Genomic DNA, 27,814 nt, shown 5'->3' on the forward strand with positions numbered 1-27,814 from the left:
AAATCAAAGTCTCTGAGAGTATAAGACTAGATTCTTTATACTAGAGAAATATCAAGTGATGTAAAATATCTGATTTTAAAAGCCCTATATCCCCATATAGGATAAATCTACTGAATCCACAACAGGTACTGATCTATGGTTCAGAGTTCTAATATGCTTATAAATCACTAAATCTATTATTGCATAGTATATAACCACTTCAAGGTTCACAAGTTATAAAGTTTGTTTCTGAATATTAAATTTCACAAATACAGATAAAATGATTATGACCAAGTAGTTAAAAATCTACCCTCCTCTCAAGAGAAATGAAGAAAGTACTAGATATTAAAGAGGAAAACAGAGCTAAATTGAATATACCAGTAAGGTAACAAAATTGCATCATAAAGTGATTCTTTAATTTTAACTCAATTATTACCATTATACTTACTGTGTAGGTTATAGCTGCCAACATTCCAATCAAGGTCAGAGAACTAATGGAAAATGACAAGGCAGCTAAACCATCTGCAAAAGAAGAAAAACACTGTTAAAAATGTGCAACTATTCAAATGTTTATATTCAACAAATCAACAGAAATATAAAAATTGGGTTTCTCACACATTCCAAAGGAATAAACCCAATATGCATTACCCCATTCTTGAAGTGCTAACTCCAAGTGGAAAGGAGTTTTTAAATAGCTCTTCATAAAAGGATTTGTTAAAGATCTTTCAGACTAAGCCTTTCTTTCTTTCTTTCACCTCTTAAAATTAAAGAGGGAAATTACTGCCTAATTATTGAGCCTAAAAAGAAATCAGCAAAATACTAGATGCTCAAAAGTTGGCCAAAAAAATGCCCTGGCCTTTCTCAAAGGCAGCCCTCGAGAAATAATATGATAGGAATGCCACTGACCTTGGCCCTGTCTTCCCTCTCCACTCAAACTCCTAGTTCCTCTGTTCTTAAACTTCAAGTAAGTTTTTAAAATTTAGCCTAGAACTAAAATCGTAAAGAGTTTACTTCCCTCTTTAACTTGAAAGGAGCTAGCATGCTCCCTTAGTGAGGGGGGGAGAAGCAAACAAACAGAAAATAGATTCAAACATAATACCAAAACAGGAATACTATGCTAACAAGTTAGATTTAGGAAACTTTTTAAAGGAAGGCCAATGAGTGAGTAATGAGAGTGACACTTTCAAATAAACATACCAGATAATACAATGAAATATGCAAATTTGAATATTCTTAAATTGGAGGAATACTAATTGTTCTAGTTTTAATACAGGTTCTATCGGACCTGTATTGATCTAGTTTAAATGCAGGTACTGTGGAACCAAATATAATTTTTAAATTAATTTAATGTAACAATATTAAATAATAACAGAATGACCCATCCTATTCAAACTCACATCTCAGTTTTAAAATATAACACTTAGAGACAGCATATTATTAACAAGTTCAGAAACTATTCAAGACAAATTTTTAAGCCTTAATTTTTTTTAACTACATATAATACTACATTTTATTAAATCAAACACCATTGGTGCTGTTACTTTCTTGGTCTTACTAGAAGTATCAACAGAAAGTATTCATACAACTAGGAGAGGTCTGGCATTTCGCTGATAGCCATTTTAAGGCACCTCCACTTATAAAATACGTCACAAAATCAGAGATATGAAAACGTATAAAAATATGCATCTTAGAATTGATAAAGTGGAGTGTTCTGCTAAGATATCTGGCTAATCAAAAAGTTGATATTACTAATAGTGATAAGCCAAATGTGCTCTAAAATATGGTATTTAAGATATGAGGTTTTTCCAATGTTAAGACTAAGGAGATTACAGCAAGTACAGTAATGCTACCTATTATAATCACTGATTCAAGTTATGCTAACACTCAAAGACTATCAAAACTTACAGAATAATGTTTAGGGCAGAAGAGTAGTTACTAAAGAGACCTGAAGGAGTTAACTGCAGGAAAAGAGGCAATTTATTTCTCAGCAACAGGCTCAGGTACATGAATCCTGACACAGTATCAGTATATGCCAGACCCGCTATCCGTATTCTTGCTGGTATCAGCAAGATATTAATGGACCACAATTTACAAGATGAAATCTTAAGTGGAAAGCAAGAAAATTAAGAAGCTGTACAGCAAAGACTCCAAGACCTAATTTAACCATCATTTAATATTGTATCTGGGTAAAGAGAAAGTGCTGATCAAGGAATGTACAGTACCTAATAAAAAGAATAAATACAAAAGCAATACGAATTTTCAGCATAATGTTTATAAAATAAGTTATCTAGCTTTCTTTGAAAATAGTTCAAAGGCACATGAAATTCTCAGTAATAAAATACACATTCTTATTTGATATCAGTTTCTAACACCAACTATATTTTTCAATGATTAAGCAACTTTCTTAAGCTAACTTCCTAAACCTGCTTTTTTGTTCCTCTCTAAAAACCAAGGCCATGTTGATTAAGAGAAGGAAATCTTAGATCTTTTGGTGAGGTAAATTTATAATAAACTATTATTTCATCCACATAAAACCTCTGTAATTTATATTCCACAAAAAGATTACTTAATCATGGTCAAATAGCAATATAGGGTTCTCTCAGTTAAAAATTAAAAATAAACACCAATATATCTAGCACATTTCTTTAACATATTATTCTGTATTATCCTAAGTGAATTAAAGACCACAGAAATTATAAGACCTTTACCGCTAAAACACTTTGAAAATTACATTGTCTTTTCAACATGGTAATTTTATGAAGTCAAGAGACTTCTAGCTGGATGGCTAGAAGTCTCAGTAACACAAAGTTCCTAATTTGTCTAATACCCTTTTAACCACAGGTTAAAAGAATTATGAAGTTAAATTTTTAACAGTGTAAAAATAGACTACTTATGAAAAAAGTTGCAAGAGTCATGAAATGTGAATTATTATGGATTTTATTGTTTTAAAAGAATACTTACGACTACTTCCAAGTTCTTCAAACAGGAACTTCACCTTTTCCCACTCTGTAGAATTTTTGTTACTGGGAGGATTCAATGGAACAAAAGCACTATGAAGGAGAAAATAACTGTTTAATGGTTTTAAGGACAAAAGGTCAAATAAAAGGAAATGACCTGAAACTCAATTTTTAGTAATTTTTTAAACCGAGATCAACTTTCCCCCCAAAAGAATTAGCAAATCAGATCTGCACCAAGTAGAGAGAAGTGTGAGAAGTTGCTTATCTATGTGTTTACCATATCACAAATTTGCTTTAATGGCTTAATTACTGTATTCAGCATAATCAGTTTCCTTTGTAATCCTGTGTATTTTATTTTTTGCATTTAAAACTATTTTGAGAAGGAGGCATAGGCTCAAGATGGTCAAAAAGGTCCACAGCACAAAACAGGTTAAGAATTCCTTTGTTAAATCAGGAGAACAGAATATGAACATTAAGTAATGATTTCAGTATATTTATATGCATAAAAAAGAACAGAAAGGAAATACACCAGAATTAGCAGTAAATATCTCATTGTAGAATCAGGGGTGCTTTTTACTTTCTTCTTAGTATTTTTCTGTATCCTTCAAGATTCTACCTAATATACATAATGAAAGTAAGTATTTTCTGTTTATTTTTCTACCTAATATACATAATGAAAGTAAGTAGTTTCTATTTATTTTTCAATCGACAGCTGAGAGAAAGAGAGAGACAGACAGACAGAAAGGCGCTTTATTATCTAGCTCAGAAGCAAGAAGACAAGAGACTACAGTAGAGGGCTCAGTATCCCTTAGATTGTGTATATGGAGAATCAAACAGGAATGTAAGAAGTAACTCTAATACTACCTCCTTTCCAACCTAATTTTAATTGTAAGCAAAGCAGTAACATCTATCCGTTTTTGTGACAAAGAAATACTGCATGAGTTCACCAATATATTTAAGTACCTGCCCTGATTACGTAAGCAAGTAAAACAAAGTAATTATTCTAATTTTTAAAAATTCCAAAAATCTTTACTCCTTGGTACTACCAATACTTTTTATTCTTATAAAAAGATGAATCATCAGACATGTCATGAGGTTATTTAAATTTCTAACTATTCGTACTGACATCAGTTTACTACATTCTTCTCAGTCTTGGAGATTTACTTCTCACTACTTTTAGAAAGAAAAGTGATTACTCACAGGGATAGAGCAATAAATGTAAAGACCTCATTATTTGCTGCCCTGGTTATAAAATCAAAAACAATTAAATAAAAGCAGAGGGTGGAATCAAAAAACAAACTCTTGCATATTATACTTCAACAATATTAACTTATATATCAGCATTTAAACAAAAATATAAATCACGCAAGAAAAAACTACCTATGTAATATCCCTCTATTTTATTTGAACAATTTTTTCCAGATATATATATATATTTTTTTTGAAGAGTATATTTTGAACTTGTTATTTGGAATAACCACTTCTGTGAATATGGGGAAAAACTTCTATGTTGTAATAAAATATCATCTAAAGTCTATTAAAATAGAAATACGTGTCACAAATACCTAAAAATAGCATTCCTACTTAGAACATTCAGTATTTATGTCAGTTTTAGGTAATCAGACGTTCTGTCCAGTGGCAGAAGAAAAGTAATTAGCTCTCTCGATCTTGACACTTTCATGTTCTAGCGGCTGAGCAGGGCTCTTGAGCAGTTCAAATATTTAGTGAAGAATAACACCAGAGGAAACTTGACATGACCAAAGAATTAAAAAATAAAAAGAATAATAAAAGGTTAAATGGCCCAAACTCCGGTCAGAATGACTTCAGGAAAATACTTACTCTGAAGCAATCCAGCAGAGCGCTAACGTCTCAGCACTAGTATTTTAGGTACAACTAGAACGAGTAGCAAAAGCACAAACCCAGGGCTGGCTCCGCAGCCACCTGGCCACCAGTGAGGTATAATCCAAGAAACAGACATAAAGTATCTTCTCATAAGCTAAGAGTAACATCCGGAAGCAGAATTCAAACGAGTCACAACTAAATATGTCAATATGTCCTGGGCAATACTACTCAAGACATTTAACAACCAATACGGCAAAGGCACTAACTAATCAACGGACGCTGGCCTTGGTCCTGAAGACCCTGCTAAACCGGGCTTTACCCTTTGACTGGGCTGAGGGTGAGGTAAGGGACTCAGGAACATGGAGCATAACAACCAGAAGGGCCCAAGCAATGTTCACGGCCAAATACCAGCCCCGCAGACAAAGACCTGCCGGGAGCACCTCCTAACAGATGCAGAGGCCGCTTCAGCCAGACGAGCCTGGACCACAGCCAGAGTCATTTTGAAGGGAGGCAGCAGTTATAAGGTTCTCAGGCCTTTACCAAGTGGTGACGGTCCTCAAGTAACCGAGAGTGTAATGGGATTTGTGTGGTAGGAAGGTACAGATGCTTTCTTCATCTCAGTCCCTCTCAAAGAACTGGATACAGAGAACCTCAGCTTTCAAAGACACACAGTGCTAGAACAAGATAAGAACCGGAATCTCGTGAGATTATAAATTTCCCTTAGGCTCTTAACAATAGTGAAACTGCTTAGAAAAAATATTTTACATCCCATCTGACTGAGTGAATTAGCTGAATACAGATTACCTCTTCAGGAAGAGACAAAGGAAAGGCTAATGCATTTCAGTGGATATGGAATTGAAATGATGAATTCAGCAGAACTGAAAGTAAGATTTTCACCTCCTACGCTCAAATGCCAAGTCCTATTTATCTTCCAAATAGCCTGTTTCTTCCCCTCTGCTCTCTGTAACTACTCTAGTTCAGGCCCTCACCTCTCCCCTGAATTACGACAGTGGTCACTAAGTGGCCTTCCCAGCTACCATTTATATTTCACTCCCTGACCAACTCCCAAGTGCCCCTTTTGACGCATCCTTCAGTGTTAGAACCAATTCACACGTATTTGCTTTCCTGCGTTCACACACCAACACATACACATCTGCCCTGCCTTTCAGTTGCTCAGCAGAATAAAACGCAACGTCTTAAACACTGTAAGTAAGACCCAGAGTCCACCTATGTGGCTAAGGTCATGGTCTGTCACTTGCCACCACAAATACTTGAAATGTCACATCTTACATTTTTTTTTTGTACCGAGGGAGGGAGGATTTAAATTTACGTTGTACTTTTTATATCATTCTTTAACTATTCCATGCTAACTTCAGTCTCTCAGTTACCGTATGTTATAGACTCAACTGTGTCCCCTCCCCACAAAACTACTATGTTGAAGCGCTAACTCCCAAAGGGGACGGTACTTGGATACAGGGCCTTTCGTAAGGTAATTAAGGTTAAATAAGGCCCTAAGGGTGAGGCTCTGATCCAATGGGACTGGTGTCCTTGTAAGAAGAGGAAGACACACCAGGGCTCTCTCTCCCCACTCCTAGCAGAGAGGAAAGGCCGTGTGAGGACACCGTGAGAAGGTGGCCGTCCACAAGCCAAGGAGAGAGCTCCCACCAGAAACCAAACTCACCGACACCTTGATTGTAGACTTCTAGCCTCCAGAACTATGAGAAAACAAGTGTCCACTGTTTAAGCCAGTCAGCCTGTGGTATTTTGTTAAGGTAGCACAAGTAGACTAATACAGATTTTGGTACCATGAAGCGGGTTGCTACCTTGTAACAAATACCTAAAAAATGTGCATGTGACTTTGGTACTCAGTGACAGGGAGAGGCCTAAAGAGTTTTGAGGTTGCATGCCAGAAAAAGCCTAAGCTGCCCCGAAGGGGCTACTGATAAAATTGTGAATGTTAAAGGCCATTATGTTGAGGACTCAGTAAGAAAAGAGAATCGCTACAGAGAACACCTCTGTCATCTTGGAGAAGACATACATCACCATGAACGGAATGCTGGGAGAAATATGGACACTAAAGGTCATTCTGGGGAGCTCTCAGCTGGAAACAAGGAACACGTTAATAGAAACTGAAAGAAAGGAGATCCTTATTAGAAAGCGACAGAGAGCTTGGCTGAACTGTTTTGTAGTGTTTTATGGAAGGCAGAACCTGCAAGAGATAAAATGGGATATTTAGCTTACGAGAATTCTAAGCAAAGTGCTGGAAGAAGCTGGTTGGTTTCTCCTTACCATTTATAGTAAAGAGAGAGAGTAGAGAGATAGGTTAAGCAAAAAGGAAGCAGCCTATCCATATTGCAAACAATGAGAAAGGATGTTCTAAGAGTGTGGCTGAACAACCATTTGACAAGGAGATTAGTATAGGTGGAAACCATGGATTCAATCAGCTATCTCAGCAGAAGACAGGAAGAGAGACAGGGTAACACTAGCAGAGACACGGCCAACTTGAACTAAGGGAACAGAGATGAGACAAAATAAAGGAAGGCTATGAGACTTTGGGGATTCTACGGGACAGGGTGATAGTTATTTAGCTGAGAACATGCTTTATCCTTCAAGAAAACCCAAGAATGACCCCAAAGGCAATTCAGTTATCACCAAGGCTGCCACTTCTACTGCCCCAAGGAGGCAAGGCTGTTTCCTCCTCAATTTCAGAGGACCGGGTACCCCCCGCCCTCCACTCAGCTTTAGCTGCCAGGGAGCTGCTGCAGAGTCAATGGGGCAGAACCCACACCCAGAATCAAGGAGGAGGGTGGGGCCGCTGCCTAGGGCCATGGCAGTGACCTGCCCCTTGTGGGCCTGCAGGGCAGAGCATCCATCCAAGATGCTTAGCCTTGAGCCTTAAGGTCTGAGGGAATTTGCCTTGCTAGGTTTTGAACCTGCTTGGCTCCCATCACTTTTTCTTTCCCATTTCTCCCTTTTAGAATGGAAATGCCTGTCCCACCTTGTATCTTGGAAGCACATAACTTGTCCAGTTCACTTCTGGGGAAGAATTCTGACTCAGGAGGAATCAGTCTCACCCATACCTGATCTAGATGATGTTTAGATGAGACTTAGGACTCCGGCTGGATGCTGGGTTAAGACTTTGGGGGCTTGCTGGGATGAAGTAAATGCATTTTTTGTGTGAGAAGAACATGAATTTTGGGGGGCCAGAGAACAGAGTATAGACTGAACTTGCCCTCACAAAATTAATGCTGAAGCCCGAACCCCCAGTGGGATGGTATTTGGATACAAGGCCTTCAGGGAGGTAATTAAAGTTGAATGAGGTCATAATGGTGGGACCCTAGCCCAACGGGATTGGTGTCCCTACAAGAGGAAGAGGAGACCCTGGAGATACTCTCTCCCCTGTGAAGCACAGAGGAAAGACCAGGTGAGGACACAGTGTGAACGACACCGTCCCTGAGCCAGGAGGAGGGTCCTCACCAGAAACCAAACTTGACCACACCCTGATCAGGACTTCAAGCCTCTACAACTGTGAGAAGATAAACACCTGCTGTTCACGGCAGTGTGAGCAGACTAATACAGGCGACCCTAGAACAATACGGAGGTTAGTGGCACCAACCCTCCACGCAGTCAAAACTCTGAGCATCGACTTATACTCGGCCCCCCAGACATGGTTCCACCACGTCCACAGCTCCTCAGCGTCCACAGTTCCACATCCACACACTCCACCAATCATGTAGTACTGTAGTGTTTACTACTGAAAAACACCCACGTATAAGTGGATCTGCACAGTTCAAACCCATGTTGTTCAGGGGTGAAGCATACATAACACCTGCTGTTCATCTTTTTTCTAGTCTGCTGACCAACTTCCACTCCATCAAATTTTGATTCCAAGATTACTTCCTCTTATATCTTACCTGATTCTGCAAGGCAGAACCTGCTACTCCACCATCAACACCTGGCGTCTATCTCTTATTAGAGCCCTTAAATATTGTAACTCAGGTTATCTATTTGCATCTCTCCCCATGTGAACCTTGAGGACAAACATCACGACCCTCCAACCTTATTCCCAAGACTACCCAACCCACAGGAGTTCCAAGTGTTAGCTGCGTGAATTAGTTAAACCTAGACCACGTTTTTGCCATAAAATTATCTACTGTTTTGTCAGAAAAAAATACATCACTTAACAAAAACTAGCAGCGTGTCACCTTCAAGAAAGTTTCAGGAAATGCAGTCAATCAGTTAACCTAAATGCACCTCATTCAAATACTCACACACGGTAATGAGAAGAACACTGCCCTAGATGACCAGACACTACTTGTCTTTTAGTCACAAACTTCTGGCTTGCGAAATAGAGGAGTCCACACACTCTCCCCTACATCAGTGTCCGGGGCAGATGCCTTCACCTCAAATATGGAGGAGAAAATAAAGGCGACCAGAGAGGAACTTCTTCATTTGCCCAGCAAACCTCTGCACCTACCTGGAACTCTTTCCATTCTTATCCCTCTCAGAACCATGCAGGACACGTCCTTCCCCACTGACTGGCCCTCCCACGGCCTGAGTGCTTCGGACGCCCTGCCTGCTCTCTTGTTGCCCCCCGACAGCCAACGCCATCAACTCCACCAAAACAGGCTCCCGGTACTAAGAAAGGCAGGAGGCGACCCAGGGAGAACCGCACAGCCGTCACTTAGCTTACTGCCCACACCTCACACAGGATAAAGCTCATTTTCTTCATTGGGTGCCGCTACTGGAAAAGAGCAGGGACTACAACTTGAGTGTCCTGAAGTCTGACCTGGCAGCTGACTCCGAATCTCCACCTGAACGTTCCGAAGACTTAGCCATGGACCAGGCTGAGCTTCTGATGCTCCCTCTCCTAAGCAGCTCCTCCTTCAGGTCTGCCTGCTGATGATAACGTCACCCCTCCTGTGTAGTGAAGAATTCGGCCTTGCCCCAGAACGAGGGCTGACTTTTGCCCATGATTCTGGGATGCCATCCATCCATGTCATACCTGATGGAAGTGTCTGTGTTTAGGACAGGGGGTGGCCAGACCCAACCTCAGGTGGTGGCCAGAAAGACCAACATGTGGTTTAGGGTGGGGCTTTGGGTCAGTGGCATCAGTGGGGGCTGATATAACCAGGCGGGCGATCAGTGACTCAGACACGCCTGCATGAGAGGGTCTCAATAAAAACTCCAAGCACCAAGGCTCACGTGAGCCTCCCTGGCTGGCAATACAAGTATTCCGAAAGTCCACTTTATACCACTTCACTTTTACTAAAGACCTACATTAGCACCTGTTTTCACTAACCAAAAGAAATCTGAAGGATCGTCACTTTTACAAAAAAGGCAAAAAGCAAAGACAACGTCAGTGCTGGTTCTGGAGTGAGCTGCTCCGGAGGCGGTGTGCAGTACACCTAGAGCAGAGAGCGCAGCCCCGCCAAGCTCCCTGCCGGGGACCACGCTCAGCATCTCAGCATCGGCCACCACAGCTCTGACCTTTGTCTGTGGGCATCTGTGCTTTACCCGATTTATCTTGTGCGTCCATGAGCCAGATGTGTCCTAAGGTAATTGCTTCTTCCCTTTACGCCTTCTCAGCTTACGAAAGGTTTCACAGGAACCGTCTACTTTTGGATGGCAGGGGAAACCTGTACTCCATGCACGTTGTCATACATGGAAGCCAGAAGGGGAATGTGTCCCGAGGACAACACACGCTTCACATCTGGAATCTTCCCAGACTCTGTCCTATGCATGTCTTAAAAGGTTGATTTTAGTCTGTATTTTTTACCTGTAATAGATGGTAACCATGAATATAACTGCTTTTGGTGAGTTCTGTGAATCCTTCCAGAGAATTATCAAAGCTTGCGGTTGGGTTCAAAAGTGAGAGAAGTGCTTCTCGGACTCTGCAGCTGGGCTAACTCCAGGTGCACCCTCCATCCTTTTCTCTCTCGTACCCCGCCCCGTATCTGACCTACCAGAAGATTCTGCCAGCTCTCTCTCTCCAGAAGACAGGCAGGATCCAATCACTGCTGCTGCCATCCTGTCTTGCCTGGGTTACTCAACAGACCTCATGTCTCCTGCCTTACCCCCCGCGAAGTCAACCCTCAAAACACCACCCGGAGATCTCTGCAAAATGTCGATCATGTCACTGCACGACCAGACCCCCAGAACAGCTCCCCACTCCTCGAGAATAAAGGCCAGGGTCCTGGCAACGGCCCCTGATGCCCCACTCGGCTCGGCAGCTCCGGCCCCTCTACCCGCACCTTCAGCTACTCCCGCCTCCACCCCTGCACTCCAGCCGCCCTGCTTTCCTCACTTCGTCTCGGACGTGCCAGACGCTCTTCTGCTTCGGGGCTTTTTACCTGATTTTGCTCTGACTGCAACGCTCTTCCCTCCACATGTGTTCACGGCGCCTGCACCTCCCTCAAGCGTCTTCTCACCCCACCTTCTCAGCAGTGCCTTCCCCGAAAATGTCACACCCCCAACACAAGCTATTTTCTTCGTCCGCTCCCCTAACCCCTACTGAACGTACGCCCCGTGAGAAGAAGGAACTGTCTTTTCTATTAATTGCTGTTTCCCCAGCACCTTGTACGGTATCTGGAACACATCAGGAACACAGTAAGTATTTGGAAAATAAGTGAATATTTTATTGTTCAAAATATCTGGTCAAACCATCACTTCTCGTTATTAATGGATTTACAAGGACCTGTTTGCTTCACTTTTAATATACTGCTTCTAAATAAATAAATATCATGTAGACAATCAGTTAAAGCTTATTAAAATCATACAAAATGTAAACTCTCTAGGACTGAAGATGATTTTCCATGCAAAGAACCAACAAATTTCAGAAGAACCTTCAGGAACCCTTTTGTCTGGGAAAGATATTCTGGCTCTTGTAAAGATCTGTGGTTTTACTGACGGTTCCCAGTCATGGTCTAAATCAGGAGCTGGCCAATTATGGACTGCCCGTGTTTGTAAAGTTTTACCGGCACTCAGTCACGTCCTTTGGTTTATGTATTGTCTGTGATTAGAGCTACAGGAAGAGAGCTGAGCAGTGCCACATGGACCCCTAACCTGAAATATTTACTATCTACCCTTTAAGAAAAGTTTGCTGATCTCTATTTAGATTTACAGATAAGGGACCTGAAACTGACAAAGCAAATTCACCTAACTATATCTAGCTTAATTTAAAAAGCCAAAAAAGACTTTAAAAAATATACTTAAGAGCTAAAATAAATAGCAAAACCACTAAAATGTGTCCTTTCAGCAAGTACTCTTTTTCATGACATATCAAGGCAAGGAAGGGACCTAAAAATATACTTTGACTATAGAACATGTGCATTCTAAGAACTCCTAGAACTACAAAAAGTTACTGACCAATTTTATTTGCACCACAAATTGTACTTGATAATTTTTTTTAACTTATTGAAAATTCTGAGACCAAATTACAAGCAGAAACATTAAAAAACTTATTAGCACCTCATATATTTCCTAACATAAAAAACAAAATTATCAAGATCTATTTTAACAAAGATGAACGTCTTCCATTAACAGGGACAAATGTTTTCCAAAAAGAAAACTTTAAATGTATAAAAAATGTGCAGAATTTTATTGCCATTACTTTATAAAAACTTAAGGAAGAAGAATTAAGAACGAACTCATTGACAAAGTTTAATTCAAAGATTTAAAGACTGATGCATCAAATCTGAAAAGATATCCAGACAAGGATTTTTCATCAAAGTGTTGTTTATAAAAATGGAAAAACTGCTAACATGGAAAAACTGCTAACATCATAAGAATCAAAGTAGTCATCACTAGAAGATCAAATAAATTGTTGTATCCTAAGAAGGAAATGCAATACAGACAAAATTGATGGATATACATTCACTATACTGAAGAGATGTCAACCAGTGGATTACCAAGAATCCCATAAAATATAATCACATTTGTGTAAAATTACAACATGGAAGGTTATCTGGGAGAAGGGGCTTTCCGCATGTATTTGAGCACATAAAAAATGTCTAGACAGAACACTGTAGAAAAAAAGGTTAATTATGGTTATTGCTTGTTGGTGATATAAAAGGTAGTTTGTTCTTTTTTTTAGATTTTCTTAATCTTCTTTCCTATACTTTTATGAATGAGTCCTTATTATTATTATTATTATTGTTAAAATAATGCTATTTCCATTTTCAGGAAAACAAAAATCAAGACTTACCCAACTAAAAGAAGTAGTGCACAAATCACAACAAATCCGAAAGTATACTTGAATGCCGTTTTAATTTGCTAGATGTCCAGAGAGAAAAAAATATTCCATTTAGTAAGACTTTTAAAATATAAAATATTATCGGCTATAGTGTAACAGCACTTTCATATCCTATGCACATTTATATTCAACTGTGTAAAGCTCCCCCTGTTGAAAAATAAATCTTAAAATTTGAAGAAAAACAATGTATATACCACATCTTAAGTATCTATCAAACTACACTAGATTTTTAAAATCTTTTCAACGGTTAGACCTTGTGAAAAGCAGAACACCTAAAGCATAATTAACTCTCCAGTAGGAGAATTAATAGTAATTAATTTACTTTAGTAAAATTATCACAATATTTAATAAAATATTTCTCAAAACAGGGAGCATTCAGAATCCACAATGCCCCTACCCCAATTCACCAAAATGGGTTAAGTAATAATTAATAATTACAATAAATATTTAATTTACATAGGTTTGTATGTATATGTCAGATATAAAACAAACATATACTTATGTATACTTATTATATAAGATCCCACATGCCACAAGGCATGGCCAAAAAATAATAAATAAATAAATAAATAAATGAATAAATGTCACGAGACGGATGATGGTATCATTAAAAAAAAAAAAGAAATTCACTTTATGCTTAAATGATGAATTCTTATTCACAAATACCTAAAGTAAAGGTAAGGAGGGTCAACCAAAAGGGATGGGGAAGACGTGCTTTAGAAGAAGTGAAGAGAAGAGAAAGCATTTATCTCATTCAGTTTTCAACAGTAAACTGGTGACCAGCCACTTTACCTTACATACCTTGGGTTTTCAAATGTAGAGTTACATAGTATCTGCAAACAATAATTCGACTTTCTTTATAAATATTTCAGCATAGTATTTTTTTTCTCTAACAAATTGCACTGATTACCACTCTGGGAATCATTTAAAATACTGTTGAAGTACTTTGCTCATGATCCTAATGCAAATGTTTTAAGGTTTTAATAAACACACCTATGCATAATGCTGGCTTTTGAGTGAATATATCTGTGTATTTAAATACAAAACAAAAACAAGGTATAAAACAAACTCCTATAACTCAATAAAAAGACAAAAGAAATTTATTCCTTTTCTGCTGCTTTTTCCCCCTGAAATCACAAATAAAGTGTTCAATTTTCGCAAGTACCCTTCAACATACAATTTCTTCGAGGACCTATTAAATTACTATTTATTAACAGATGTGCTGATTCTAAACCACCAATGCAATCTAGAGATAGGCCCAACTCAGTTATACTGCATTAATGTACTTTTAAGATGCTCCTGAATTCTATCTGCTAATGTTTTAGTGAAGATTTTTCTACCAAGACTTAAGTGACCTTGATCTGCAGTTTTGGGCGTGCATCTGTGCTCTACTAATCAGGTTTCTGTAGCAGTGTTATCATGGACCAGTAAGACCAGTCTGCAAATGTCCCTCCTTTATGCCCTAGAACAGGGGTCAGCAATCTACATCGTGTGGGCCACACGCAACCCCCTCCTACTTCACATCACACTCGCTGAGTCCCGTCTCTGGCTACGTTCACACTACGACCACAGAGCTGAGTGCCTGAGATAGGGTCTGTAAGGCCTACAAAGCCTAAGATATTTACAACCCGACCTTTTACAGAAACAAGCCTGCTGACCCCTGCTCTAGAAGCGCTCTAGAACAGCAGTCACAAGTCCCATGTGGTTCCTGAGCACCTGGAATATGGCTGGCTGGAACTGGCGTGTGCTGTAAGTGTACAATGCACTCTAAATTTCAAAGACAAAGTGTGACAAAATGTAATGTCTCATTACTAACATGTTTTTGACTCTTTGAAATAATAATGCTTGCAACATATTACATTAAATACAATGTGTCATGAGAAGTAATTTCAACTGCTCTTTACTTATTTTTATGTGGCTACTAGAAAATTTAAAATTTCACATGTGGATTACATTATATTTCTATTAGACAACACTGCTCTAGAATAAATTCAAAGTCACATCACTCTCTGAAAAAGAAGGAAATAATCTTTTCCCCCGTAAACTGAGACATCTAAATTAAAGCTACTCACAGTGAATTTACCAGTATCATCATCATCCTTTTCTTCATAGTAGAAGTAAACAAAAGGGATCCAGAAGAACACACAGAATAATATAACAGAATATAAGGCTGTGGAAAGAAATAAGCTGAGTTAAAATAAAACACATGAACTTAATAACTGTTTCATACATATATGCGCGCACACACACACACACACACACCCCATCTGATCCCTAGAACCGTAACTCTATACATATATGTAATATCCAAAATCAGCCTTTTCTGACCCCCATTCCAAGAAATCAACACCACTATTACATAACAAATCATAATTCAAGTTAACTATGGGGCAATTTTTAGCAATAATCATGATAGTAATTGTGCTGATAAATTGTGGCAGCTAACATCTCAGGTCTCACTATGTACTCACCAGTGCTAAGAACTTTCTGTGAGCCATCTCATTTAAATAAACTTTAACTTTTGTCTTCCTTCCACCTTAATACTGAGTACAGCTGACACATTTGCCAGTCACTCAAGTTAAAGAAACAACTATAATTGATACTGCATTTTTGATATAAATAATTTCCCTCATCTAAGTTTAAAATACGCAGTGTTATGAAACTGATAACAAATCAAGATAGAGAAAAAGTAAGAACAGTAAAACCAGATTCAAAGTTAACTAATATGAATTTCTATTAATCTGCTTTAAAATAACATTAGATTTCAGATACTTGCAACCAGTAGTCAGTCAATCAAAGTATTTCTTTTAATTCAACACAGAACTTAAAATTTGAACAGCAAAAGATACAGCATTTAAAATAAAAATAACATAAACAACTTTTTGAGAATTAACAAACCTACCTAAGAAACCTGGCCTTAAAACCTTCTGTGGGGCTTCCCTGGTGGCGCAGTGGTTGAGAGTCCGCCTGCCAGTGCAGGGTCCGGGAAGATCCCACATGCCGCGGAGCGGCTGGGCCCGTGAGCCATGGCCACTGAGCCTGCGCGTCCGGAGCCTGTGCTCCGCAACAGGAGAGGCCACAAGAGTAAGAGGCCCGCGTACCGCATAAAAAAACAAAACAAAACAAAACAAAAAACCTTCTGTGTATTTACATTTATTTGCATATACATAAGTTCATGGAAAATAGTGACAACATAGTTATATAAAACAACCACAGGAGGATAATCATTATACTCCTTTATTTAAAAAAAAGCATTTGTTAGTAATGTGTAATAAACCCCAAATTACTTATTCTCTTGGAAGGAACGACTGTATGAGTTACAGAGTTTTAAAACATGATCTGAATGCCTGCTAGCACCATCTCATTTATCTGGAGGCCACTTACGAAACAGCCCCCACTAACTGCAACAGTTAAAAAAAAGAACTCAGAACAGGGCCCTAGCTAACTGACAGAAAAATCAGAGTTAATTTATACTGACCAATCACAAAATGACTGTCAGCCTACTGAATTTTGGCACTACAGATATTCAGTGAAATTTATGCAATCTTTTAATATTATGAGAAACTAATAATGACAGTAAATCTTTAAGGGTAATGAATACTGGTGTTTCTACTACAAACCAGAGAGTAGTCAGTATTAACATTTCTATTACAGATCTAAGAGCCAGTGGAAATAAACAAGTACTGAAAAAAGTAACCAAAATAAGTATTCTAAAAGCTTCAAAAAATTAAACATAAAGGGAAAGTACTATAAATCACTCTAAACACCATACCAATATTATGACTGAAATAATCAAATAATCTGTACAGAAGAGGAAAAACCCTAAATTAGGACAACAGAGTATAGTGGGCTGACAACCACATGCCAAAAACTTTGATAAACTGACAGACGCAGTAAGGTTTGGCTTCAGCCTCAGTATATCATTTGCGTCTACTACTTGGTGGCCTAGGCCTTCACACAGCCAAAGAGCCTAATGACTATTTCATAAGCATTCCTGGCATTCCTGAACTTGTGTGATCAATGACCTTGTAAATGCCTAAGTTACCATTATACTCATTTAGCATAAGAAGGTATAAAATTAACTCCTATAAATAAAATACAAATAACCCACTTTTAAAAATAGACAAAAGACAGATACTTCATCACAGAAGATATACAAAATGGCCAATAAGCACTTTTAACAGGTGCTCATCATCATTAGTCATCAGGAAGATGCAAACTAAACCTGTACTGAGATACTACAGACCCACTAGGATGGCTAAAATTAAACTGACAATACCAAGTGTTGAAAAGAATGCAGAACAACAGACATTCCCATACTTTGCTAGAGGGAGTGTAAAACAGCACAACACTGTAGAAAACTGTTCAGTAGTTTCTTACTAAGTTAAACATATACCTACCATATGACTGAACCATTCTATTCCCCCAGCAATGAAGTGCAGCGATATATGCAAAGTCCTTCTGACCAGAGAAGCCTGCCTGAGTTGCAGAGTCCAGGGCTCTTATTGGGGACTTAGAATATAGGCACACTTGCCTGACTGACCAGCTATGATGACCAAATACAGACCCTGAGAAGGAAAGCAAGTATTCACCATAAATCACGCACACAAACAAGCTAAACAAGTTGGACTGTGTGGTTCCATGCCGTATTCAGCTGTACAGAACCTTTTAGCAATTAGTAACATTAGGGAACATCCAAGCGCCAGATTCCCAGGTATTGGTCAAGTGTCAGCCACACAAGCAGGTCCTCCTAAAGTTATGTGAGAATTAAACAATATCAGGTCTGATTCACAACCAGAAAGTTGACAGCAACATTACTAACAGTGATCAAAAACTGGAATCGGGGGCTTCCCTGGTGGTGTGGTGGTTGAGAGTCTGCCTGCCGATGCAGGGGACACGAGTTCATGCCGCGGTCCGGAAAGATCCACATGCTGCGGAGCGGCTGGACCCGTGAGCCATGGCCACTGAGCCTGCGCGTCTGGAGCCTGTGCTCCGCAACAGGAGAGGCCACAACAGTGAGAGGCCCGCGTACCGCAAAAAACAACAACAACAAAAAATAAACTAGAATTGATCCAACTGTCCACCAACAGGTGAACGGATACACTGAGTGGTACAGTCACACAAATGACTACTATACAGCAATAAGGAAGAATAAACCATGAACACGTGATGAGGATGAACCTCACAGACCTGAAACTGAATAAAAGCAGCACCGACACAAGAATACATCTTCTACTGTTGAACTTAAGGAAGTTTGAGAACTAGCAAAACCGGTTTATTATGACCCAAACCAAAAAAGTGGTTGGGGCAGCTACTGACTATAAAGAGACGTGAGGCTGTAGAGCAAGCAAAAATCTCATATGTTGCTGGTAGGAATACCCAGAAAAGACAATTTCTAGGAATGAACACCTGGAGGAAGGAAGTGGGGCAGACACAATTCTGAAGAGACTCTTGACATACCCTCAGTCTGGCACTGCTCTAAGTCTTTGTTTCCCTGAAACCACACTCTAAGCTACCTTCTGGTTATCTGACTGTTTTTTCTCAGTGTCCTTCAAAAAGATTTCTTCCTTTAGCCTGTAAATGTTAAACTGTAAAGAAGGAATTAAATTAACATGTTTATTTGTTTTGGATCAGTTCTAATGCCAAGTTGGACTTATATCAATATATCTGTAAATGGAAAAAAAAAATGCTGCTACCACTATCACCAAACAGAGAAATTGCTTTGTTTAAAGCTCTACTTCAGCCTCACGGGCTTCCTCCCTGCAGAGCCTGGGAGCGACAGCCCTCCCCTCGCACTTGACTGGGCCTCTGGGGTGAGGAGGTGCTACACGAAAGGAAATCTGAGGCAGAGAGAGGTACACTGCCTGGTCCAAGATCACAGAACTACTGTGGGGCTGCCAGGGTCTCGGTGCTCTGGCTGGGTGTCAGGTCTGAGCCTCCGAGGTGGGAGAGCCAAGTCCACGACACTGGACCACGGGAGACCTCCCGGCTCCACGTAATATCAAACGGTGAAAACCTCCCGGAGATTTCCATCTCAACGCTAAGACCCAGCTCCACTCAACGACCAGCAAGCTCCAGTGCTGGACACCCTATGCCAAACAACTAGCAAGATAGGAACACAACCCCACCCATTAGCAGAGAGGCTGCCTAAAATCATACTAAGTCCACAGACACCCCAAAACACACCACCGGATGCAGTCCTGCCCACCAGAAAGACAAGATCCAGCCTCATCCATCAGAACACAGGCACCAGTCACCTCCACCAGGAAGCCTACGCAACCCACTGAAACAACCTTAGCCACTGGGGGCAGACACCAAAAACAACAGGAACAACGAACCTGCAGCCTGCGAAAAGGAGACCCCAAACACAGTAAATTAAGCAAAATGAGAAGACAGAGAAACACACAGCAAATGAAGGAGCAAGGTAAAAACCCACCAGACCAAACAATGAAGAGGAAATAGGTAGCCTACCTGAAAAAGAATTCAGAATAATGATAATAAAGATGATTCAAAATCTTGGAAAGAGAATGGAGAAAATACAAGAAACGTTGAACAAGGACCTAGAAAACCTAAAGAGCAAACAAACAATGATGAACAGCACAATAAATGAAATTTAGAAATTCTCTAGAAGGAATCAATAGCAGAATAACTGAGGCAAAACAATGGATAAGTGACCTGGAAGAAAAAATAATGGAAATAACTACTGCAGAGGAGAATAAAGAAAAAAGAAAGAAAAGAATTAAATAGAGTCTCAGAGACCATTGGGACAACATTAAACGCACCAACATTTGAATTACAGGGGTCCCAGGAGAACAAGAGAAAAAAAAAAGGGGACTGAGAAAATATTTGAAGAGATTATATTGGAAGACTTCCCTATTATGGGAAAGGAAACAGTCAATCAAGTCCAGGAAGCGCAGAGAGTCCCACACAGGATAAACCCAAGGAGAAACACGCCAAGACACATATTAATCAAACTGTCAAGCATAAAATACAAAGAAAAAATATTAAAAGCAGCAAGGGAAAAAAAACAAATAACATAACCCAAAAGTTTAACAGCTGATCTTTCAGCAGAAACTCTGCAGGCCAGAAGGGACTAGCAGGACATATTTAAAGTGATGAAAGGGAAAAACCTACAGCCAAGACCACTCGACCCAGCAAGGATCTCATTCACATTTGACAGAGAAATTAAAACCTTTACAGACAAGCAAAAGCTAAGAGAATTCAGCACCACCAAACCAGCTTTACAACAAATGCTAAAGGAACTTCTCTAGGCAGGAAACACAAGAGAAGGAAAAGACAAAAAAAACCCCAAAACAATTAAGAAAATGGTAATGGGAACATACATATCGATAATTACCTTAAATGTAAGTGGATAAAATGCTCCAACCAAAAGACACAGACTGGCTGAAAGGATACAAAAACAAGACCCATATATATGCTGTCTACAACAGACCCACTTCAGACCTAGGGACACACAGAGACTGAAAGTGAGGGGACAGAAAAAGATATTCCATGGAAATGGAAATCAAAAGAAAGCTGGAGTAGCAATACTCATATCAGACAAAACAGACTTTAAAATAAAGAATGTTACAAGAGACAAGGAAGGACACTACATAATGATCAAGGGATCAATCCAAGAAGAAGATATAACAACTGTAAATACTTATGAACCCAGCATAGGAGCACCTCAATACATAAGGAAAATGCTAACAGCCATAAAAGGGGAAACTGACAGTAACACAATAATAGTAGGGGACTTTAACACCCCGCTTTCACCAATGGACAGATCAACCAAAATGAAAATAAATAAGGAAACACAAGCTTTAAATGACACATTAAACAAGATGGACCTAGTTGATATTTATAGGACATTCCATCCAAAAACAACAAAATACACTTTCTGCTCAAGTGCTCATGGAACATTTCTCCAGGATAGATCATATCTTGGGTCACAAGTCAAGCCTTGGAAAATTTAACAAAATTGAAATAATATCAAGTATCTTTTCCGACCACAATGCTTTGAGACTAGATATCAATTATAGGAGATCTGTAAAAAATACAAACGCATGGAGGCTAAACAATACTCTACTAAATAACCCAGAGATCGCTGAAGAAATCAAAGAGGAAATTAAAAAAATACCTAGAAACAAATGACAATGAAAACACGACAACCCAAAACCTACGGGATGTAGCAAAAGCAGTTCTAAGAGGGAAGTTTATAGCAACACAATCCTACCTTAAGTAACCAGAAACATCTCAAATAAACAACCTAAGCTTGTACCTAAAGCAATTAGAGAAAGAAGAACAAAAAAACCCCAAAGTTAGCAGAAGGAAAGAAATCATAAAGATCAGATCAGAAATAAATGAAAAAGAAATAAGGAAACAATAGCAAAGATCAATAAAACTAAAAGTTGGTTCTCTGAGAAGATAAACAAAATTGATAAACCATTAGCCAGACTCATCAAGAAAAACGAGGAGAAGACTCAAATCAACAGAATTAGAAATGAAAAAGGAGAAGTAACAACTGACACTGCAGAAATACAAAGGATCATGAGAGATTACTACAAGCAACTATATGCCAATAAAATGGACAACCTGGAAGAAATGGACAAATTCTTAGAAAAGCACAACCTTCCGAGACTGAACCAGGAAGAAAGAGAAAATATAAACAGACCAATCACAAGCACCGAAATTGGAACTGTGATTAAAAATCTTCCAGCAAACAAAAGCCCAGGACCAGATGGCTTCACAGGCGAATTCTATCAAACACTTAGAGAAGAGCTAACACCTATCCTTCTCAAACTCTTCCAAAATATAGCAGAGGGAGGAACACTCCCAAACTCATTCTACGAGGCCACCATCACACTGATACCAAAACCAGACAAAGATGTCACAAAACAAGAAAACTACAGGCCAATATCACTGATGAACATAGATGCAAAAATCCTCAACAAAACACTAGCAAACAGAATCCAACAGCACATTAAAAGGATCATACACCATGATCAAGTGGGGTTTATTCCAGTAATGCAAGGATTCTTCAATATATGCAAATCAATCAATGTGATACACCATATTAACAAATCGAAGGAGAAAAACCATATGATCATCTCAATAGATGCAGAGAAAACTTTTGACAAAATTCAACACCCATTGATGATAAAAACTCTCCAGAAAGTAGGCATAGAGGGAACTTACCTCAACATAATGAAGGCCACATGATAAATCCACAGCCAACATCATTCTCAAAGGTGAAACACTGAAACCATTTCCACTAAGATCAGGAACAAGACAAGGTTGCCCACTCTCACCATTATCACTGAACATAGTTTTGGAAGTTTTAGCCACAGCAATCAGAGAAGAAAAAGAAATAAAAGGAATCCACATTGGAAAAGAAGAAGTAAAACTGTCACTGTTTGCAGATGACATGATAGTATACAGAGAGAATCCTAAAGATGCTACCAGAAAATGACTAGAGCTAATCAATGAATTTGGTAAAGTAGCAGGATACAAAATTAATGCACAGAAATCTCTTGCATTCCTACATACTGATGATGAAAAATCTGAAACAGAAATTAAGGAAACACTCCCAGTTACCACTGCAACAAAAAGAATAAAATACCTAGGAATAAACCTACCTAAGGAGACAAAAGACCTGTATGCAAAAAACTATGACACTGATGAAAGGAATTAAACATAATACCAACATGATGGAGAGATATACCATATTCTTGAATTGGAAGAATTAACATTGTGAAAATGACTATACAGCCCAAAACCATCTATAGATTCCATGCAATCCCTTTCAAACTACCATTGGCATTTTTCACAGAACTAGAACAAAAAATTTCACAATTTGTATGGAAACAAAAAAGACCCTGAATAGCCAAAGCAATCTTGAGAAAGAAAAACAGAGCAGGAGGAATCAGGCTCCCTGACTTCAGACTATACTATAAAGCTACAGTAAGCAAAAGAGTATGGTACTGGCAGAAAAACAGAAATATAGAGCAATGGAACAGGATAGAAAGCCCAGAGATACACCCATGCACATATGGTCACTTTACCTTTGATAAAGGAGGCAAGAATATACAATGGAGAAAAGACAACCTCTTCAGTAAGTGGTGATGGGAAAACTGGACAGCCACATGTAAAAGAATAAAATTAGAACACTCCCTAATACCATACACAAAAATAAACTCAAAATGGATTAAAGACATAAATGTAAGGCCAGACACTATAAAACTCTTAGAGGAAAACATAGGCAGAACACTCTATTACATAAATCACAGCAAGATCCTTTTTGACCCACCTCCTAGAGAAATGGAAATAAAGACAAAAATGAACACATGGGACCTAATGAAACTTAAAAGCTTTTGCACAGCAAAGGAAACCATAAACAAGACCAAAAGACAACCCTCAGAATGGGAGAGAATATTTGCAAACAAAGCAACAGACAAAGGATTAATCTCCAAAATATACAAAGAGCTCACAGAGCTCAATATCAAAAACACAAACAACCCAATTAAACAATGGGCGGAAGACCTAAATAGACATTTCACCAAAGACATACAGATGGCCAAGACGCACATGAAAAGATGCTCAACATCACTAACTATTAGAGAAATGCAAATCAAAACTACGAGATATCACCTCACACTGGTCAGAATGGCCATCACCAAAAAAATCACAAACAATAAATACTGGAGAGGGTGTGGAGAAAAGAGAACACTCTTGCACTGTTCGTGGGAATGTAAATTGATACAGCCACTATGGAGAACAGTATGGAGGTTCCTTAAAAAACTGAAAACAGAACAACCATATGACCCAGGAATCCCATTACTGGCCATATACCCTGAGAAAACCATAATTCACAAAGAGACATGGACCAAAATGTTCATTGCAGCTCTATTCACAATAGCCAGGACATGGAAGCAACCTAAATGTCCATCGACAGATGAATGGATAAAGAAGTTGTGGCACATATATACAATGGAATATTACTCAGCGATAAAAAGAAATGAAATTGAGTTATTTGTAGTGACATGGATGGACCTAGAGTCCGTCATACAGAGTGAAGTAGGTCAGAAAGAGAAAAACAAATACCATATGCTAACACATACATATGGAATCTAAAAAAAGGAAAATGGCTCTGAAGAACCTAGGGGCAGGACAGGAATAAAGATGCAGACGTAGAGAATGGACTTGAGGACACGGGGAGAGGGAAGGGTAAGCTGTGACAAAGTGAGAGAGTGGCATGGACAAATATACACTACCAAATGTAAAATAGATAGCTAGTGGGAAGTAGCCACATGGCACAGGGAGATCAGCTCGGTGCTTTGTGACCACCTAGAGGGGTGGGATAGGGATGGTGGGAGGGAGACGCAAGAGGGAGGGGATATGGAGATATATGTAGCTGATTCACTTAGTTATACAGCAGAAACTAACACAACAATGTACAGAAATTATACTCCAATAAAGATGTTAAAAAAAGAAAAACACTGTTCCATGCAAAAATAAATAAATAAAAATAATAAAATTGTACTTCAAACTGATAGCTATTTTCAAAGTAAAATTATTCTTAACTCCAACAGGGATGACACTCATATCCTGACGTCTTTATATTTACTTGTAAATGTTTTTGTTAAGACTGCTACCAGGGCTTCCCTGGTGGTGCAGTGGTTGAGAGTCCGCCTGCCGATGCAGGGGACACGGGTTCGTGCCCCGCTCCGGGAAGATCCCACATGCCGCGGAACAGCTGGGCCCGTGAGCCATGGCCGCTGAGCCTGCACGTCCGGAGCCTGTGCTCCTCAATGGGAGAGGCCACAACAGTGAGTCCCGCGTACCGCAAAAAAAAAAAAAAAAAGACCGCTACCAGCAGGTAAAAGATAAACAGACTACTTGGTTTAATAGTCCCACTAACATCAAAGAAAACAGACTAAGAAAAATATTTTAAACCTCACGTCCAAAAGAAAGGGAAAAAAAAGAAAAAATAAAGAAACACAAAAAAACAGAGAAAAATAAATAAGTTTAAAAAACCTCATGCCCAGAGAAAGTGGCAAAATAAACTCATAAAACGAGTTTTTTAAAAACGAAACTAACAAAAACAAGTGCACAGAAAGACGTCAACTCTCAAAAGGCCAGACAAAAACTGTAACAAAGAATACATGATAATTCTTATGATTTTTGAAATATATGCAAAGCAAACAATCTACCTTTTCAAAACTGCATCATTAATTATAACTCACATAAGAATTAACCTGGATAAATTAGACTTCTGAATTTTTAGACATTCTTTATCCCTCCCAACTACCAGTGAACACACTAAAACAAAGAATAACTTAGTCAATATTGTAATAGTATAGTTAATCATTACAAAGCATTTTGTTTTAGAGGGTCAAAGTATAAAGATGTTCTGGGCACTGTAAAAGCCCTCTAAAATTATCCCATTGTCCAGGCTGAAACAATCTGGGATCAAGGCCGCTAGCTGCATACAGAATACTCATTTTCCTTTCAGCTCCCACTCCCTTTTTGTCTTTCTCCCTTCCTTTGACTTTCTGCCTGAAATGGACACATCACAGCTTAAACTCCAGCTGCTCTCTTGGACTCTGTGGTGACCTTAAGGTAGAAATCAGGTACTAAGGGTGGAGAGCAGAGGAAAGGAGCTCAGGCCCCTCCTGACGCTGCCTTACCAGCCGTGGATAACCTCTCTCCAGACTTATTTTAAGTAAGACTGAAAAACCACTGTACTATTTAAGCCATGCATTTCCAATCTGTTCACAGCAGCCAGGTGTAATTCCTGAGAGAGAATTTTGTAAGAGAGAAGGGGGACCCCAAACATTCACTCCTGAGCCATCCTGAGTCCCTGGTGGTGCTGGGAGGGGTGAGTGGAATAGATTTCAGTTTGTTTCTGCCACTGAACACGGCAGCACCACGAGGTGCCACAGAGTCCCCTGGGTTCCAGATATACTTCTCCTTCCCTCCTTCCCCTGATAATCAGCACCAGCCTCTCCAGCTGATACAGTAACTATTACGGCCTGTTCACTCAGTGGAATAAGGAGACCAAAATGGTCAGACGGAAATCACACCTCCTAATTCAATGAAATCATTGTTTCATCCCTGCTGGATGTACTCCCATATGGCTGGTAAGAATTCTACAACAGAGGAGCTCAGCTGCAAGGTGAAAAGCAAAACTTTTGTGAATGGTTCCTTAGGAATATTAGTACAAAGTGCCACACTCACTTCTACCCCTTAGTCACCAGTCAATGTAAACAGATTATGGGAGAAAAGAACCATATGGAAGCGCTCAGTGGTTCACAGCATTCTCTAGCACACAGAAAGAGCACTTCTCCATTCATTTTGGGAAGCTAGCAGAGTCTTGATACTCAAACCTGATGAGAATAAGATAAAGGAAAATTACAGACCAGCTTCACCTCTGAATCAATTTTTAAAAGAATCCTAAACAAGACAGCCGCAGTCAAATCCAGCAGAAGACTTAAAAACAAACCCAAAAAGCCACCGTTATGACCAATCTGGGTTTATCCTAGGAATGCAAAGTTGGTTTAAGAGCGATTTATCCATGTAACACATCACCTGGAGGAACTAAAACCAAAAAACTTCATGTGATTATCTCCCCTGACAAAGGTATTCAATTCAACAAACGTCTACTGAGTACTTTCCAGGCATCATTCTAGGGGGTCACAGACATGGTTAAATCAAAACTCAGAGTTCCCTACTCTCACATCGCTTAATTCTAGTGGGAAAAAGAGAGAATATTTAGAATCACTGTATGAACTACTCACAGTACATTAAAAAATTTCTTATATCAGTAAGAAAAACACAGCTCAACTGCAAAAAGGCACTTGAAGCAGAAAACTGAAAAAGCCAATAAATCTTAAAAGACGTGCAACTTCATTTCCAAATAAGTGAAATGCAGATTAGTGAATGCTCATTTCACACTCGCCAGACTGGCAAAAACGAAAAATATATGGCGATTTCAAAGTTTAGGGTATAGAGCAACTAGAAGGCTATATCCTCCTAACAAGACTTAAACTGGTACATTTAGAAAAATGATCTGTCATTATTTAGAATGTTGAAGATGAACATAACTTACGACCCATCGATTCCATTATATGTATATATTTTGCACACATGCAACAAGAAACGTGTACAAACATGTTCATGACACAATTTTTAACAGCAAAAAATCCAAATGTCCAGACTGACCAACATGCAGTATATGGACATACACAATGAAAATAAACTACCCTTTATGCAATAACATGTTTGAATCCCCCGAACATGTGGTTGAATGAAAACAAGCAAGTAATTTCATATAAAGTTCAAAAAAATGTAAAACTAAGGACACAGTGGTAACACTATAAGGCAGGCAAGGAATTAACACAGACAATTTAAGTAGTGGTTATTTCTAAGGGGGTTGGGGAGGAGATGGCGTCAGGGAAAGGCACACAGGGAACTTCAAAATGCTGATTTCAAACCTCAAACTTTGCATGCTTAATAAATACTTTGCAAGTATAAAAGTACTTTGTGTTGAGTAAATATCAAGACTGTCAACATTTGCAAGACAGTTGTGGTGGGCAGCCTCTAAAATGCTCCTAATGAGGCCAGCACTTCCAATATTCACGCCCTGCCTTTCAGTGTGGGCTGGACCAGTAAATCACTGCTGATAAGACAGTATGACAAAAGAGGGGGAACAAGTTACTGAAAGACTGGTTTCCAGCTTGCTCGCAGGCCTGTTGTGAACTGCTCTACGGAAGGTGCACAT

At 39.1% G+C, this 27,814-nt stretch overlaps 1 protein-coding gene across 1 annotated transcript in view; it reads right to left on the reverse strand.

Annotated features, from left to right (window-relative positions):
* Window positions 1-27,814, reverse strand: part of LMBRD1 (LMBR1 domain containing 1) — a 109,834-nt gene that overhangs the window by 56,943 nt on the left and 25,077 nt on the right. The window contains exons 4-7 of the mRNA XM_082633457.1: window positions 15,105-15,202; window positions 12,985-13,052; window positions 2,941-3,029; window positions 428-501 (exon numbers count right to left, since the gene is read on the reverse strand). Of these exons, the coding sequence (XP_082489583.1) occupies window positions 428-501; window positions 2,941-3,029; window positions 12,985-13,052; window positions 15,105-15,202 (329 nt within the window). The remainder of the gene's footprint in view (window positions 1-427; window positions 502-2,940; window positions 3,030-12,984; window positions 13,053-15,104; window positions 15,203-27,814) is intronic.

Source organism: Mesoplodon mirus, assembly GCF_964341445.2.
Source record: "Mesoplodon mirus genome assembly, chromosome: 10".
Lineage (NCBI taxonomy): Eukaryota > Metazoa > Chordata > Mammalia > Artiodactyla > Ziphiidae > Mesoplodon > Mesoplodon mirus.